A 17,711-nucleotide genomic window follows, 5' to 3' on the forward strand; every position below is an offset into this window, starting at 1 on the left:
TTTCAACTTGAGATTCGTGTGAATTTGCATAACTAGATTTTTGTATTTATTAAAATTTTCAGCCAAGTTTAAAAGCATGTTCTCTACGGAATAAAATATTGATGTCCATTAAAAATATTGTTACAAATAAGTTTATACAATATAAAAATATGTTTAAAATAAATCATAAATAATGTCAACAAAATACCTTAATATCTTTTTTTTAAAAATAAATATTATCGTTTTTTTTATCTCTCTAGAAACACTCTTGCTCGCTTCTTCTCCATTCTCTATTTTTAGCCTTTTTCCTTTAGGCCTACAAGCCCTCAACTCACATCATATACATAAAGAGATACTGTGAGGAAGATAAAAGGGCGCCTTTAATTACTTTTATTGATTTTATTGGTCTAAATTCTATGTTTAGTTTCTCTTATTTAGCAATTCAAAATAAACGTTGTAATTAGGGCTTTTGATTTGGAAATTTTAAAATACAAGTTGTAATTGATGGTTTAAAGTTATCTCTGTCATATGATGTGGTTCACTCTTATGATCCATCATAAGGAAACTTTTAGCATTTGTTGATGAACTGTAGAATTGCAATAGGAATGAATGGTTTATGGTGGAAGTGATAAATATTTTGAATTGTGTAGCATTAAGTTTAGACTTTGGTGGAAAGGAAATGATGACTAACCTAGAAGATAAGTTTAAGGAATTGAAAACTAATTACATGCTCTAAAATTAGTTCATTAGAGTCTGATATTAATATGGATGTAGGAAGAAGTCTTGTTGTGTGAGATGAATGTCGTGCACAGAGATGTTTGAGAGAAGATGATGTGTATGGAGAAGATGATAATAATGTGGAAGCAGATGAACATGATGCTCATGGAGAAGCTGATGATTAAGGAGATAGTGATGATTACGTGGTAAAACATTCAAGCACGACTGTGAATTCGAAATATATTTGAGTAGAATTTGGAAAAGAAAAAGTTTATACAATTTTTATGTATGGAAAATTATTGTAAACAAAATTGTGACATACATTAGAGAAAAGTTTTTTAAAGGAATTACTTTTAACCTAGCTTATTATAAAGCCAAGAAATTAATACTTGACACTGGACTAGCTTATAAAAGCCAACAAATTGGCACTTGACATCGCTTATAATTTCTTTTTTTCCCGAGGTTTGAAATAGATGGGTTCAAATGAACTTTTCAACAAAGATGTAGGCCATTTATTGGTATGAATGGTTGCCATTTAAAGACAAAATATGGAGTAAATTCCATCAAAGCAAATTAAGGATATGTTCAGAGATGAATTTGAGGAGTAAAGTTTTTGTATTTTTTTTAAGAAATTTAGACCTAAAAGTGGACAGATTTGTAAAGTTTAGGAGCGTCGGTGGAATTGATTTTTTCAAATCAATTTTAATTGATTGAGAGATTAGAAATAGTAAATTTAATATGAATGTGAATTTATCATCTTAAAATTAATTTTGAATATATATAAACCCAACAGCAAATGGGGAATCCGTTCCCTCGTCTCTAGAATCCATATATAAATGTAATTGCAGTTGTGGTGATTTTAAATGGGAGTGGAACCAATTCTATCATCTCCACCCAGTACAACTGCTCCCTCATGCACGTTACAATACCAAATACTTGCTTGTCATTTTTAAAAAGAGTGGAGGGTAATATAGGAAAAAGGATATGCATACCCTCAAATATCCTCACTTAGGAATGATAATTTGAACATATTATTATGCAAATCATCATCTTTTATCTCTTCAAATCATTGAAAGTTAATTTAGTAATCACTCGCTCGTTCATCCCTTCTTAAAGAAAATCATTAAAAATGAATACAACCTAAGTATCACGCTGAAATGATAATTGTGATGTTGATTTGTGTCACCTAAATAAACTTTTTGCATCATTCGACAGCAAACAAAATTAAACTTTTGCTATTAGAGGCTTCATATTTTTTATGATATAATTTTTTGTAAATTGCGGTTAATTTGTCATTTTTTAGATCTGTTTAAATCATTAATGAAAGGTGAATAGTCACATGTCACTTCATAAATTTTTAATTTTAAAATAAGTTGTCCACGTGTCAAGTCAGTATTGTGACACGTGACAGTGTTAGTGCCATATGTCACACCAATATCACTTTCATATGTCAAGTCAACATCATTGTCATGTGTCAGTGTCTCGTGACTTATATTTAATTTAGTCTAAATTTTCGTTAATTTTGTTTAATTTAATCTCAATTTTCATTCTTTTTTAAATTCAGTTCCAATTTTTTCCCTCCCCAAATTGACCAAACTTAGTCTTTATATAAATGTTAAACTGAAATTTTTATTTACATTAAATATTTTTCATTATTTTTAAACCAACCATAATTATATTATTGGAAAAAAATTATTAGATTTATGTTTGATGTTTGTTACATGTAAAAAAAGGTTTAGAGTTAGTTTAAAAATAATGAAGAATTTTTCTTCTAATTTCAATATTGCTTAAGAATTTTGCTTATTATTTAAAAAGTAATGAAGAATTTTCCTTCTAATTTTAAAAATAATGAAGAATTTTTCTTCTAATTTTAAACTAATTTTAACCCTATTTTTTATATGTAGCAAAAATCAAACTAAATCTAGTAATTTCCTACCAAAAGTATAGTTAGGTTTGGTATAAAAATAATGAAAGAAATATTTAATATAATGTTAATTTTAATAATAATAAAAATAAAAAATTTCAGTATAACATTTATATAAAAATTAAATTTGGTTAATTTGGAAAGAAACAAAATTAGGATTGAATTGAACAAAAATAACGAAAATTTGGACTAAATTGAACAAAATTTGAACTGAATTAAATATAAGTTACGAGACATTGAAACGTGACAACGATACTGACTTGATACGTGTCAGTGACACTAACTTGATATGGTATTGACATTGTCATGTGTCACAATGTTGACTTGACTCGTGGACACGCGATAGTAACTGTTTACATCCCATTAATAATTTAAACGGTGTCTAAAAAATGGACTAAATTGATCATAATTTACAAAAATTTATGACTTTTTTGAACATTTTTAAAAAATGAGGTAGACCAATGATGTATTTAAGCCTATTTTTATTGATAAATGTGGTGGGCACTTATACCATTTTGTTAGTAAGTTACTAATTTTTACCTTTAAGAAAATGAACTTTTTTTTCCTATAAAGAAACAATGAAAAGAAAAAGTGAAGAAGGCAAAGTTGAAAAGAACTTTTGAAGGAGCATATTGGAAGAATATTATGTCTTGATCGAGCTCAACCCACGACTTCACCACCATGGAATGGTCCTACTCCATTCCTTGGGATTTTATCCACAGTTTTAAAAGAAATACAGCTTTTAAATGTTTATGATAAAATATCTGAGCTTTATAGTATGTATATAGATGTTTGTGTAGAAAAAGTTAGGTGTAGCTGAAGCGATAAGACTTAGAAATATGATATGAGTGTAGGAGAAGTTAATGATTACAAATGGCACGCTGGGTCCATGGCATGGCTGATGATGTCCATGGTGGCAGTCTCTGTCACCACCATCCTTAAAATCAATTCTGTCAACCCAACTCTATGTTTCAATATAAATGTTATTTTCTGAAGATGATAAGAGCAGAGTCTGAATTAGATGGATATTTCTAAGCACCTTCCATGGCGAGATCAAGGTTCTTACCATGCCATCTTTAATTGGCCAGTGGGGTCATCAAATTCAGTGCTCAATGCCCAACTCTTCTTCTAATATTCCAATTCAGGCTACTTCATACCTTCATTTCAATCTTGGGTTTTAGCCTACCTGTGAGGTCACCAAATGTCAATTCTCTTTAATATGTCATAATCAACGGACAATGATATTATAAGTTCTAAATTTTTACTTTCATCCTTTACTTATTTTTTAACGTGATTTAGTGTAAATCAGATTAAAGTATCATTATTTTTTTTAAAAAATCAATAATCCACACTAAATCACGTCTAGAATGTAAATGATGAATAAAAAATGGAAATCAGATATAATTTTCCTAATGAAAGAAACGTCAATGCTTTCTGAATGAAATTACTCAAGGATATTGAGACACAATTTTTTTATTTTAGCATTTCCACTATTCATAACTCCATCTATCACCAGTTATCACTAATTATTAATAGAGTTTCGGTCTATATAAAAATTTATACTATATCTATTCTTTTATATATGTAATAACTTATTTATTTTAATTTTAATAAATGGTGCAAAATTATAACATTAATATATAAAATTTACATGCTTTCTTAATTGAAATAGTTGAAATTTAAAAGATATTTCAACCTATGCTATGTTCGACTTGAATTCTCTCCGACCTTTGTATCATATGTAGCAAGTTAAATTAAGAAAGACAGAAGATATCCATGAAATCCTCTTGTTAGGTCAGTTTCAATTGAACTAGTGTTTTTCTCTCCCATCACAGCAGATTCAAAGAGACTAAAGAGAACATACTATACAATCTCTGAGAGCATAGGCAAGAATTCAAATTTAGATTCTCAACTCTTTTATGACTGCTCCATATTATAATAATTTTAGAGTATTTATTATTTTTCTTTCCAACTCATTTTGAATGCTGAATTTATTTTAAGTGGATTTCATAATAAATTTCACATATTTCTATTTCTATTTGAATTTATTTTATTTATTAAAAAACAAAATATCAAGGTTCGTTTATTAACATGACATTGACAAAAATACCAAGTAATATCGACATTCATGCTATTGTTTTTTATTGTTGAATTTGTTGCACTTTCAAGATATCATAGGCTCATGAAACACTGGATTAAATAATTATAAAGTTGTCACCCATCTTCTTCTACATTGATTATTGAATCACCAACCTAAAGTATCTAGTGATTGTAGATGTTCTCATAATTGTGGTGTACTTTAAAGCAATTGGTTTCCATTGCAGAGCAAATATCAGAATAGTTGTTTGAGTAAAGAATTGTATCTTTTTCACTTTTTGCACATCTCACATAAATTTTAACTGTGTATTATATGAAGCTTATTAAAAGCTTTTCAAGTATAAGTTGTAGCATCCATTAAAAATAGTGGAAGTGAGAAAAATGTGCGCATAAGTTTCACTCTGTACTTTTATGAATTTCATTAGTAGTCAAATCCTAATTTTATACAAGAATTAAAGTGGTTTTACTCGTCAAATTAAGACAAACAGCAAGTAGTCTAACCAAGTAACTGAGACAACGTAAGGTAGCAAAAGTTCTCTTATTCAAAATCTGAATACTTTTACTCTACACATTTGGAATGTCAAAGTTGGTAACACTGACCAAATTCTCTATAAATAGGAGAAATTCGGTTCCCTCATTCATCACTAAGTTTGTCTTTGTCTTCTTATCTTAATTGCTTGCTTTCAGTCTTATATAATTCTGTCCTACACATGGCTCTTTCTCTTTTGTGTCCTCTTCTTGCCACCTTTCTTTTCATGCAAACTCTGGCAGATACTTCCTTCCTTCAATCTCGTGCAGCATATTACCCAAACTCTGCAGAAAATGGCACAGATGGTAAGAAAATTAAAATGATTGAACACCACCAAACGCCAAAGATGTAATGAGATTTTTCTAACATAAATGAATGTTCTTATAACTTAATGCAGTTGGTGCATGTGGATTTGGTTCCTTTGGTGCCACTGTTAATGGTGGGGATGTATCAGCTGCTTCTGATCTTTATCGAAATGGTGTTGGCTGCGGTGCCTGTTACCAGGTGAGTTCTCATCAAGCTACATATTTAGTTACATGACCATGCATATATATATATATATATATATATATATATATATATATATATATATATATATATAACAGTATACATTATATTATAGTTTATTGTAATATTTCTCATTATGTTTTACTTTGAGTCTATGGCCAGGTGAGATGTAGCAATAGTGCTTATTGCTCAGGAAATGGTGTGACGATAGTAATAACTGACCAAGGTTCTAGTGCTAACACTGATTTCATTCTTAGCCAACGAGCTTTTGGTGGGATGGCTATCAACAAGGATGCAGCTGCTTCTCTATTAGCTCTTGGCATAGTTGATATTGAATATAGAAGGTCAGATAATTATCTTTTTAATTCATGTCTGCATCAACTACTACATTTTCTTTAATTATAGGTAGAATGTCAATAAATTAAAGAGACTGAACTAGGCCTCTGTTGTTATTTGCAGGGTTTCATGCAGCTACCCAGGCAAAAACATTACAGTTAAGATACATCAGAGTAGCAACAACCCTCACTATTTGGCTTTTGTCTTATGGTTTCAACAAGGAAGTAGAGACATAACTGCTGTGCAACTTTGTGAGGTATGCTTTATCCTTCCCGTGGTCATAGTTAATCAGCAATTTTATCAAATCTTTGAATATGTAATTTAATCAAGACCATGGCTAAAATTGAATATTTAATTTAAAAGGATGAACCAGTGTGATGACTGTAATATCTTTTTGTTGAGTGCAGACTGAGAACTTTGTGTGCAAGTTACTGGATCGGAGTCATGGGGCAGTATGGACCACCACCGCGCCACCAAGTGGACCTTTGGCTTTGAGGATGTTGTTTAGTGATGAAGAAGAGGGAGACGAATCATGGGTCGTTCCGGTTAATAACATTCCACAAGACTGGAAGGCCGAAGAAACCTACGACTTAGGTGTACAAGTGAACCAATAGAAGCAGAAAATTAATGATTTATTAATCTGCTTTGTAACGAAATAAAAAATAAGTTAAGTAAAGTGAGTTCAATCCATTTACCCTATTTAATTGCCCTCCAATAATTTGTTTTTCTCCGAAGTAGCAAGGACGGAGGACATTCTGTGATCTTACTGTAGCATAGCATGTCACCCTATTCCCTGGATATTTCATGTTTAAAATATCTCGATCATATTCACAAGCGTTTTGAAATGTCATTTAGTTTCTCTGCAGCTTTCAATTGATCAACAATTGAGACACTGAGCTTGTCATACCAATAATCAATCACAAGGTGAACAGACGAATATCAATATTTTGAGACAGGAAATAATCAAGGTTGTCGCTAAATATCCAAGAAAAGATTCAGTCATTACAACTCCACATGCAAAAATAAGCCATGAAATATTAATAAATGGAATAAATTTCATTTTAATGGTTTACAAATAGTATGACTAGCATCCTGACTAACTTTGGATGTTGGAAAGTCAAGTAGCTTAAATTTGGAGTGATGCTTTCATTTCTCTCAAACAAGTTAACAATTTATGGAGCAAATATAGTACTGACAAATGACTATACAATAGGAGCATAAATGAACTTTCCCAAAATAATAATTAATACACTCAAAACAATTCCTCCAACTATTTCGTAGTTTGCCAGCTCTTCCCCCAACAACAAAGGCACTAGCACCGGCGTTTGTGTGGGCAGAGAGACAGAGATTTGAAGGCTTAAGCAAATATTCACTGTCATGGAATTTCCAAGAGTATATCAAATAAACTATTATACAGCATTGAATATAATAAAGAAAATGTAAAAATTACATGCATTTGAACAGAAAGATATGTAGATATCAACCTTAAGGAAATAGTGAAGACGTAGTCTTGAATCCTCGTTTGTATCTTTGAGACAAGATAAATACAAGTACTTTATAGATGCTCTTTGTATGTGGGAGTGTTCCCTGTATTGGAGAGATATATCATTCTCTCATCCTACGACCAGTTCCTGGCTTTCCTTAATGTTCTATTTCATATATGCACCATACGACCCAACTTTCTTGCCTGGTAAGAACTGTCACTTGCGAAACAAAGTCGATAAAATCTTCTTATGCATCCCATCTTCACAATCCATCTTACAAATATTTATTCTCTGCTGTGGATTTTATGGATTGATATTTATCAAAGTCACTTAATCATCCCAGACAAGGAGCATTTTCATCAAATAAATGAATTATCATTCACCAGAAAATTCAGAGACCTAAAGCCTTCGTTGGAACCAATCCGGACAATCGTAGAATCTCCATCCCGCAACACATCGTTTTTAGTGCCATCTGCTATTATGTGTTATGGTATCTTTTTCCTTGATATCAATAACATGTCTCATTTCTTAACTCGCACTGCTTCTCTCTCAGTAGTGTTTGAAATAGAGACTCTGCTCTTTAACTAGGTATGATATTATCTTCCTTAATTGAGTGCCCAACGGATAATTTCATCTGCGTTCCTAATTCACTCAACATCGAGTACATAATCCTTTTCCTATAGCCTGAATTATTCTTAACAAAATATTTAGAATCAAAGTCTTCGAGATGAACCAAGCTGGATGCTGCTGCTTTCTGTAACCCCTTCTCTTTTATCATCAATCTTACATGTTCAACGTCATCCCATCTCCCTTGAGCAGCATACATATTTGAAAGCAAAATATAAGGGCCAATATCCTGTGGCTCCAACTTAATGAGTCTCTTAGCTACAATCTCTCCAAGCTCCGAGTCAAAGTGGTTCGTACAACCAGACAGTAGAGCTCCCCATATTGCAGATCCAGCCTTCAAAGGCACCTTCCTTATAAGCTCTTCTGAATTTTCCACCAAACCAGCTCGAGCCAGAAGATCAACCATGCAACCATAATGTTCAACCTTGGGCTCAATTTTGTAAACTCGACGCATAAGATCAAAGTACCACCAACCCTCCATGACCATTCCGGCATGCGTACATGCAGATAACACACTGATAAAAGTGGCATCATTTGGTTGCATACCCTCCTTCTCCATCTCCAAGAACAGTTCAAGAGCTTTGTCCCCATTCCCATGCAATCCATACCCCATGATCATAGAGTTCCATGACACAACGCTTCTGACCGGCATCTCATGAAAAACATCCCTGGCCAAATCCATAGCCCCGCATTTTGCATACATTGTCAGCAGACATGTAGAAAGCAAGACATCAGACTTAATGTTGTTACTTCTGATAAAAGAATGAACCCACGTGCCAATACCAAGCCTCCCTAAACTCGCACATGCCGTGAGCACACTCACTAAGGTAGCCTCATTCGGCATTAACTCTCTTCCTTCCATCATTCTCCCAAACAGCCTCAAACACTCATCATAATTCTTCACACGTGCATGCATCGCCAACATGGAATTCCACGAAACCACATTCTTAACAGACGCAGGCATCCGATTGAAAAACTCAACAGCCAGAGAAACATTCCCAACCTTGGCACACCCATCAATCATGCAATTCCAAGAAATAACATCCCTCTCAGGCATTGTCTCAAACAGCTCATTAGCAGTATCCAAATCTCCAACCCCCACATACCCCGCAATCATGCAATTCCAACTTAAAACATCCCTCTCAGGCATTTCATCAAACAACTGGCGAGCGGCACCAATTTCCCCATTCTTCACATATCCATCAACCATGGAGTTATAACTAACCAAATCCAACCTAGAACATTCGTTAAACAGCATCCGGGCAAGTGTTACTCTGCCAAAAACAGAGTACATCCGAATCAGCGAATTCCGGGCGAACAAATCATGCCCGAAGCCGAATTTAATAATCCGGGCATGATCCTTCAGCCCTTCTCGGAGCGAACCAATGTCGGTACAAAGTTTGATCAAGAGGGGGAACGTGTAGTGGTTGGGAAGGACGGAACGGGCGAGCATTCTGTGGTAGTAGAAGCTGAGAGCAGCAGGGAAATCGGGCAAACGAGTGTAGGCGCGGATGATGGTGTTGCAGTGAAACGCATCGGGGTGGTGGAGATGGTCGAAAAAGGAAGTGGCGCGTGGGAGAGTGTGGGAATGGGAACACAGTTTCTTGATGGCTGAGGTGGCGAAGAGAGGGTGTTGGGAGAGGCCAGAAACGACCAGTTGGACCAAAAGCTGGCTCAACTCCTGCACCTCCTTCCATGACTCCAGTGCCGCAAACAGCACTTGCTCCTGTTTCCCCCTAACTGCCATTTCCTTTAGGAATTAACATTACATTCTGCTTTCCTCCTCCATTTTTCTGTGTTGCCCGTTAACTTACAAAGAAACACTAAATATATATAACTTTACCCTTTTTAAAATAAAATGGAGAAAGTTTATTCAATTTTATACGTTAAAAATCTTAGGAAAATAATATTTTTTAATCTTAATATAATATACTCATAGTCATGCTTTGCCCATCAAACATTTCCATCAATTTCTTTCTTCCTGTTATATACACCTGAGGCTAAGAAATGATGGTCGAGCGAGATATTCAACTTAGCGTATTTATATAATAGAGTAGTGAATATCATTTTAAACTATCTTCATGCCAAGGCTGATGTCATAATTTAGTCTCATTATATTACATAAGTTTTAACATCTCATTATAATTTTTAATCTAATAAAAGAATATTATAAAATCTAACTAATATAATTTTTTTTGCAACTTATTAAAAATAATTACTTTTGAAATAAAAACTTATTTTATATTCTTACGACTCGAAATTTTATTTAAAATTCAAGAGTCCTACATGCTATTATATCAGCAGGTTACGATGAAAAAGTTTTATAACATTTATATGTTAAATTTATAACTCTGAATGTGAACTTTGAGGTAAAGATGTCTGTGATAAACCAATTGAGTAATCCTTTAAGATTTCGAGATCCATGACAATGGCGGAAGATCTGGTATGCCCTATATACTGCCGTTACCGTCGGTCGTGGTAGTCTACAACCAACACAAACTCTAGCCCGAAGGAAAAGCGAATCACACCTTTGGTGCATAACAATAGTCTCGATTAAAATGAAGATAAAACAATAATACTTTGACATTCAACAAATTTTTCCACTCATTTAATATTATCCTCACAACTTTTTTATTCATTTACAAATATAAAAGTTTACTTTTTTACAAATACAAAAGTTTATTTTTTGTATGACTATTTTATTGCTACTATAAAAGTCAAATGAATGTTTTTTTTATAAAAAGAATTCATTGAAAAAGATCATTTGAAAAAAAAAACTTTTTTTTGACATTGATGGTATAAAAAAGCGAATTTTTATATTTATAAAGAAAAAAAAAGAGTGTAAGGTGATGAAGATAATGTGAAATGAGTATACAAATTGATTGTATGTTAAAGTATTATTATTACTCTAAACTTTAAAGATAAACCAAAGACGGACATAACACACTCACACTTAGTAGTTCTAGACAGTCTCTAACATCGTGGGAGGGATACCTATTAGTATACCCAACTAAAAATGAAAAGAAACGCTAGATCTATAATATCAAAGTTTAATAACCCTCATTTCATACTTAATAACTCTGTTTCTCATCATTTATAAGTGAGATCCACAGAAATAACTAACTTTTAATAAAGTTCAACTTATGTAAGGTGTGCGAGAATGTTAACCTTGCTAAAAAAAGAATAATTCCTTCTTCTAGTAGTGAAAAGCCTGATACTTTCATCTTCTGTTTGCAAAAAAGGTTTCATTTTAGTTTTTATCTCTACAAAATACAATGCACATTTTTTACATTAAAGTGAATAGATATTTTTGTGAAATTAAATAAAATAAACTAAAATGAACAGGGCTTATAATTTCACAGACTAACTAAAGTCGGGGCAATACATTATTATTCTTTTGAAGTACTGTGGGGTAATACTAAAATTTGGGTAATACTAAAATTTGGGTAATACATTCTTCTAAATTTGAATACATTCCTAGCTAGCTTTCATAATTATGATAAAGAACAGTAGAAGGTAAATGCGTCAATGACAACTTCTGTCTTTTAGTCAAACCAAACAATAATGAATAACCAACTAACCAATGATATGTGTAATATTAGTTCTTTCCTTGCTACCTCTCCACTTGTTTTTAGTAATTTTTCTCACATAAAGTTGTTTAAGTCGTAAGGACTGATAAATCTTTACAGAACTCAGGCAAATACATTCCAAAATAAATAGCGTGAAGCAGAAAGATACAAAACTTTAGGACAAGGCACATTTAGCAAGCACATCCATCCGACTCAGATTGGGAATCATGGTTACCAGAAGACCTCAGGTTCACGTCGACCATATCTTCCTGTTTTGTGGTAGATAGTGTCTCCATTCCGGGTAATGCAGCAGCAATTTTTCGAAAGAGGGCCTAAAAATGTAGGTTTGATAAAGTGGTACAATAAAATGTATGGACCAGGCATATAAAGCAATACCTATATTGTAAATGGCAGCTAGTATATCTAAATTCCAACATACAAGAAGCAAACATCAGGAAAATTTTATGTTGGTTTGTAGAAAAAACCAACTGTTGTATTCATTCTGAAAGACATATCTCAACTCAATCGGAAATGACGCCTAAAACCATTGTCTGGAGGGGTTTTTATCAACTATCCCCCATTTGAACCATTTAAAACATCTCATTCAAAGCAACATTGGCTTTACACAAGAAAATTATTAAAATATAAAATAAAATACACGCTTCTCACTACCGAGTGGTGAGCATAACATTTTTCTTTTCTACATAATTTCAAGCTGATACTTGTTAAATATTTATGGCAAAGAAGGGAGATATTTACCTTTATATTGAAGCCCGCTTTTGCACTAGCTTCAATAAACATAACGTTCAGCTCTCGGGACTTTGCTTCCCCCTCCTCCGTAGACACTTGCCTGCAGTGTCATATTATAGAATATTAGTCGTAATGAAAAGACTATGTAAAAAGTACACTATTCTGGCAACCATTTTGTTCCTGCATTAATAGGATACAAGGTGAGTTGTCAAGCATTTCATTGGCAACTACCTGCGTATAGGGGATTTCTAAATATTTGTGAAAAAATATTAGTCACTGTACCATAGTAATGCCATGGCGGAAATAAGCTACTGAATGGAAATGCAAAACAGTTCATAAGACATTCAAACCTGCATGCAGAGCATTGAAGAAGCATCTCACGGGCTAAACCATTCATGCTAAAGCCTAAAATAGTAAATGAAGTTCTCACTTTCTTAGATTATCAAAGGGTATGGGTTCTTCTAATTCTTTAAACGAATAGCATGTTAGGCCTCCTACAACTTACAAGAGGAGAATTGGAATTTAGACTTTAAGTGCTAAAACAATTCAGTTCTAATAAAAAGCCCAAATCCCGACTCTTCTCTTATAAATATATTGAAGAAAAGAAGAGACCGAATAAAGCCCCAAAAATGTCATGTTAAAGAAATAGAGGCACTCGTCAGCAAACTAGATTCTTAGTTTTCTCTAGGTCTTTTATACATTGCAAAAGAAGTTTGTGATGTCTATATCTAATCTAAAGCTTGAGCTGTTATTCCTTTCATCTTAGTGGACTTACTTTTGCTGTGAGTCATTCATTCTCAAGGAACTATTAGGAGTGATTAGGTGGTGTAGTGGTTAAATGGAAGGGAAGAGAAGCCGATAAAAAAAAAAAAAAAAAAACTCAAGGAACTATTCAAGGCTGGGAACAGTGGCACCGTAACTTTTCCACGTATGTACAGACAATTCATAACTCATTTAACCACGAAACACTAATCATCTTTTATATGATTGACCAATTTTTATTAACTTCCATCTATTGCTCAAAGTATTGTTCTGAGACTCATCCCACATGATTATTTGTGCAGGTGTACTTTCCTTGATCAAAACAATATCTTCTTTACTAAACTAGCCCAAAGTTTCCGTTAGTGCTGAATTAGTAATTAGCCAAAATGAACATGAAATAGGTCATAGATGATTGCGGATAAAAGAGCCATGTCATGCAACAGGCCCATATAAAGTATCTGACGAAGTCAGTCTGCCATTGATTAGCAATTACCTTTTGTCCACAAGATCAGTTTTGTTCCCAACAAGAACAACAATAACGTCGCTGCCTCTTTCACTGCGCACCTCTTCTATCCACTTTGGTGTGTTTAGGAAAGTCTGGCGACCTATGCACAAATTATTTGAATCGTTCAGAGAGATTCATGTTGTCTAAGAATAATAAGTAGCAGCCGCAAGAGAAAGTTACTTTTGAGAAGCTCTGGTTCTGATAATATCACCTAGTTACCATAGGAACCTTTAGACCCACTTTATGTGAAAAATAAATATTTCACTCACATTCCGAAGAAAGAAAAGGGAATAACTTAAATAAGGTGTAACTTTGTTGTTCTCTTTTAATACGCCAAGTACATGTTCTTCCTCTCAGATATAACTCTTCTTCTCTAATAAGAAATAAATAATGAATCGAAAACTCAGAGCTCTTCAAAATCTACGTTTTAATTAACCGGCATAAAAAAGGAAGAAAACAACTATAATTAACTATTGATAATTGTTGTGGTGAAAATGCGCAAGAAACTATAAGCGAAGGAAATAGGTGAAAGAAAGCACATCTATGTGGCTTACTTGCAACGTCATAAACAATAACAGCAACAGATGAATCCCTAATGTAGCTTGGAATAAGACTTCTAAATCTTTCCTGTCCAGCTGTATCCCTGCGACACATGAAAAGAAAGGTGAGGATTGGAGAGGAAAGAAACTTGAAAGAATTCAATTAAAGTACAATAGTGTCATGCTTCTGTGTGGAAACTAAAAAACTGCCAACCAAGTTGAGTTCAATCCGTTTAGCCACTGCACGTCAATATTTGAAATAAAGCCAAATATACAAAGAGCAGAAGAAATCAAATACTGCTGATTATAATATGGATTATAGAATCAGGTTAGCTTAAATCCACTTCAAAACCTTCTTTTATACTATAAATTACAAAAGAATACACAAGAAGAGCAAACAATATTTGGAAACCATTGCAAATAGACATTGTAGTGAGACTAAAAGTTATGAGATTAAGACAAAAAAGTTTGAAAGTCAAATGGATAATTTTTTTACCAAATTACTGAGACCTTACCCCGTTTAGGTAATATTACACTCACACCTTCCTTTTTTTTTTTACTTTATAATGCTGGACACTCACTGTTCTCTATTCCTTCTGAGGTTGTGTCTGTTAACGTAAAGTTATCACATGAGTTTTAGATGTCCGTTTAATGCATTTTCATACCGAAAAATATCTGTTTAATGCATTTTCATGTCTAAAATTATTCATATATAACTCCTCAAATCAAGTTAGGGTGTGTCACTTTTGGAGATTTCTTTAATACTAACCGGACATTCCTGTTTTCTAATTTAGCTACCATGAGGAAGACAAATGCATCACCTCACATGACGACCTTATATTCATGGAAACAGATCCCTGACGAAACAAGGGTGAGACTGCCATGGCAATATTGAATTCAGATGGCTTTTTGTGGTCTCAAAAATGGATGGGTAAAAGTGTAATATTGGTCAATCAGAAGAAATGTCCATGTAATTTGCTCTAAATTTTTCAGAGAAGAAAGCAAAATGTTAGCAATGATAAAATATCACATCTTCACTAATGCACTTTCTGGTATAGCAAATAATTCTTTGAAATAAATTAAAATAAAAGATAACATACAAAAGAAACAACATAAACATCAAATTATGATGTGTGCACAGTTAAGTAATTTGCATATTTTAGGATTTGTTGGAAGTTGATTACGAAAGGGACGGGAGGGAGACACTGTTTGCCCCTTATTTGCAGGGAAGTTATCTTTACTCACTCTACAGGATTCCAAAATTTAGTATTCCAGTATGGCTTTATCTGAATGAGGAACGCCAAAATTAGATTGAAAAAATATTGCCATTCCCCTTCTGCGCTTCCCTTAAATCTAGACGAAGCAACTTTTTCATCCCTTCCCACAATTTTTTTTCATCGCAAATATTCCTTACACTTCAGAGTAGAGTTTTAAAAAATGATCAAGTAACATCTTACCACAACTGCAGTCTAACAGTTCGATCTTCAAGATACATAGTTTTTGACAGGAAGTCAATACCGATTGTAGCCTGTTTTACAAAAGGAAAAATAAGTTTTGAGAACTGTAAAATTGTAAACGACTCAATTTGGAAAAATGGTGTTGGAAGTCAATGTCTACAATGTAAAGAATATGCATAAAACATAATGCAAGAAAAATGTAAAGAACTCAGTGAATGTCTACAATTATATCTGCTCAGAATGTGTAAGCAGCATTACTGGTGCTACAGAGGTTAAGTAACAGACGCAATGAACCAGTTAAGGGACAGATTACTTTTAGTGCCTAGTTTTTTCTATTTACAAGTAATTTACTACGAAACTTAAGTATTTGACCTCCGTATAGCTCAAGTTGTTGAGACATGTGCTACACTAGAAACTGTTTTCTGTTTCTCTCCTCCCTATGCTAATTCCTCCCATGGAATCGTATAATTCATCATAAACATATAAAAATCACAATTGCATTAGGCACCAAATTTTGGGATGAAAATTATCACAAATTTCTGCATGCTAATCAGTATTGGAAAGAGGGGGAAATGGTAAAACTCAAAAGGTCAAAAGCCGAATGGTAAAAATAATTCCACATCTCAAATCACATTGGCGTCGTTGAACTAAGATTTTCTTAAAAACAAACAACGAAGCTAAATTCGATAAATATCACCAATCCTCTCCCAACTGTAATGATCATATCCCATCCCAAAGTAAAACCGTGATCTCTTGATTTTATAAAGAATGGAGAAAGATTGGGCTATAAATAACAAAAGTACGATCGGATCTGAAAGAAGAAAACCTGATACGTGTTGTCGAATTTGTCGTACATGAAGCGAGTGATAATGCTGGTTTTCCCAACGGACTGATCGCCCAAGAACACTAGCTTGTACTTTGCGAGAGCCGATACTGGCGCCATTCTCACAAATCAACCACAATGCAATGTGCACCTCAGATTTGTGGAACGCTTCACTCTGTCAATGAATCCAATTCAATTCTTTCGATAATTCGATTTTGCTTTTCTCTCTTCAGCAATCTCACAAAGAAAGAAAAGCACTGCGAGAAAAAGAATACAAAGGAAATTAAGTGTTAATTATGATGGGTGTGTGCTGGTGTTACTTACTCTTTAAATTATTATGGTTATTATTATTTCCAAAACAGATCTCTAGTATGTGTTTTTGGATCGTTGATGATTCGAAGCAATAATATTGCATAAACTTGAGAATATGAATTACGGTGTTTATGGACTCTGTTTAGATCAATTTTGAAAAAATAAATACCAATTTAGATTTATTTCCATTTATAAAAAAATATATAATTTATTAATTATACTTTAAAAAAATTGATGAATGAGGAGTTGTTTTTACCAATTGGTGCTGGAAGCCTGAACCGGTAGAGTGCATGTCGGCAAGGATATGATTTAAAGGATGAATACAAATCAACTACACATGATAGCTAGGATCAATTACTTTTTAAAATTAAAATGACGGTCATTTAAACTAAACAAATGTATTTAATCTGTTGATTAAACAAGTTTGATTTACGGGTTAAAAAGTAAAGCTAGAATCAAGTTTTTGTTACATAAAAATGTCATTAAAAGTATATTATTTATTTAGTTTTCATAGTTATACATATTTTACTTAAAAATCATCTAATTTAGTTCATATTAATATTATTTTAATCTCTTTTACTTCACATCGGTTTGTTATGTTATTTATATAGAAATTGCTTTTTTTTCATTATTCACCCGTTGACGCGAAGCATAACCATACTTTTCTAACAACATTTGTATGTTTTTCAGAGATTTCTTGTTACCTCTGTCGAAAATAAATATAACATCAGCATAAAACACATGAGAAGGAACAAATTACCCATTAAACTTATCCTGCTTTGTATGACACCAGA

The 17,711-nt window shown here is 33.0% G+C and overlaps 3 protein-coding genes across 6 annotated transcripts; 1 reads left to right on the forward strand and 2 right to left on the reverse strand.

Annotated features, from left to right (window-relative positions):
- Positions 1-5,272: 5,272 nt before the first annotated feature.
- LOC114179460 (expansin-like B1) lies at positions 5,273-6,793 on the forward strand. The gene is made up of 5 exons (XM_028065808.1): positions 5,273-5,551; positions 5,644-5,750; positions 5,916-6,097; positions 6,213-6,345; positions 6,497-6,793. Exons 1-5 carry the CDS (start codon positions 5,428-5,430, stop codon positions 6,701-6,703), a joined length of 753 nt encoding a protein of 250 aa, XP_027921609.1. The 5' UTR covers positions 5,273-5,427; the 3' UTR covers positions 6,704-6,793.
- LOC114179459 (pentatricopeptide repeat-containing protein At3g29230-like) lies at positions 6,786-10,077 on the reverse strand. 2 transcript variants are annotated; one of them, XM_028065807.1, is made up of 2 exons: positions 7,574-10,077; positions 6,786-6,882 (listed from the first exon to the last, which is right to left on the reverse strand). In XM_028065807.1, the coding sequence occupies exon 1, from the start codon at positions 9,945-9,947 to the stop codon at positions 8,154-8,156; it is 1,794 nt and encodes a 597-aa protein (XP_027921608.1). In that variant the 5' UTR covers positions 9,948-10,077; the 3' UTR covers positions 6,786-6,882; positions 7,574-8,153. The 2 variants fall into 2 exon arrangements, with proteins under 2 accessions (XP_027921608.1, XP_027921606.1); XM_028065805.1 differs by lacking the exon at positions 6,786-6,882 and adding an exon at positions 7,289-7,461.
- Positions 10,078-11,694: 1,617 nt separating this feature from the next.
- On the reverse strand, positions 11,695-17,189 carry LOC114176554 (ras-related protein RABH1b-like). Of its 3 annotated transcripts, none has more exons than XM_028061628.1 (7): positions 17,174-17,189; positions 16,609-16,862; positions 15,783-15,853; positions 14,341-14,429; positions 13,775-13,886; positions 12,529-12,619; positions 11,695-12,101 (listed from the first exon to the last, which is right to left on the reverse strand). In XM_028061628.1, the coding sequence occupies exons 2-7, from the start codon at positions 16,723-16,725 to the stop codon at positions 11,961-11,963; spliced, it is 621 nt and encodes a 206-aa protein (XP_027917429.1). In that variant the 5' UTR covers positions 16,726-16,862; positions 17,174-17,189; the 3' UTR covers positions 11,695-11,960. The 3 variants fall into 3 exon arrangements, with proteins under 3 accessions (XP_027917429.1, XP_027917430.1, XP_027917428.1); XM_028061629.1 differs by lacking the exon at positions 17,174-17,189 and adding an exon at positions 16,930-17,046 and having other exon boundaries at positions 16,609-16,780; XM_028061627.1 differs by lacking the exon at positions 17,174-17,189 and having other exon boundaries at positions 16,609-16,923.
- Between the last annotated feature and the right edge of the window lie 522 nt (positions 17,190-17,711).

The sequence above is a fragment of the Vigna unguiculata genome, chromosome 3, assembly GCF_004118075.2.
Source record: "Vigna unguiculata cultivar IT97K-499-35 chromosome 3, ASM411807v1, whole genome shotgun sequence".
In the NCBI taxonomy this organism is placed as follows: Eukaryota; Viridiplantae; Streptophyta; class Magnoliopsida; order Fabales; family Fabaceae; genus Vigna; species Vigna unguiculata.

What these genes read in the sequence shown, in the direction of transcription:
- LOC114179460 (XM_028065808.1), top strand. Translation starts at nt 5,428, where the DNA reads ATGGCTCTTTCTCTTTTGTGTCCTCTTCTTGCCACCTTTCTTTTCATG. An exon ending in GCTGCGGTGCCTGTTACCAG is followed by an intron (nt 5,751 to 5,915) that starts GTGAGTTCTCAT and finishes GTCTATGGCCAG; the next exon opens with GTGAGATGTAGCAATAGTGC. An exon ending in GTTGATATTGAATATAGAAG is followed by an intron (nt 6,098 to 6,212) that starts GTCAGATAATTA and finishes TGTTATTTGCAG; the next exon opens with GGTTTCATGCAGCTACCCAG.
- LOC114179459 (XM_028065807.1), bottom strand. Translation starts at nt 9,947, where the DNA reads ATGGCAGTTAGGGGGAAACAGGAGCAAGTGCTGTTTGCGGCACTGGAG.
- LOC114176554 (XM_028061628.1), bottom strand. Translation starts at nt 16,725, where the DNA reads ATGGCGCCAGTATCGGCTCTCGCAAAGTACAAGCTAGTGTTCTTGGGC. An exon ending in ACTGTTAGACTGCAGTTGTG is followed by an intron (nt 14,430 to 15,782) that starts GTAAGATGTTAC and finishes CATGTGTCGCAG; the next exon opens with GGATACAGCTGGACAGGAAA. An exon ending in TATTGTTTATGACGTTGCAA is followed by an intron (nt 13,887 to 14,340) that starts GTAAGCCACATA and finishes ATTTGTGCATAG; the next exon opens with GTCGCCAGACTTTCCTAAAC.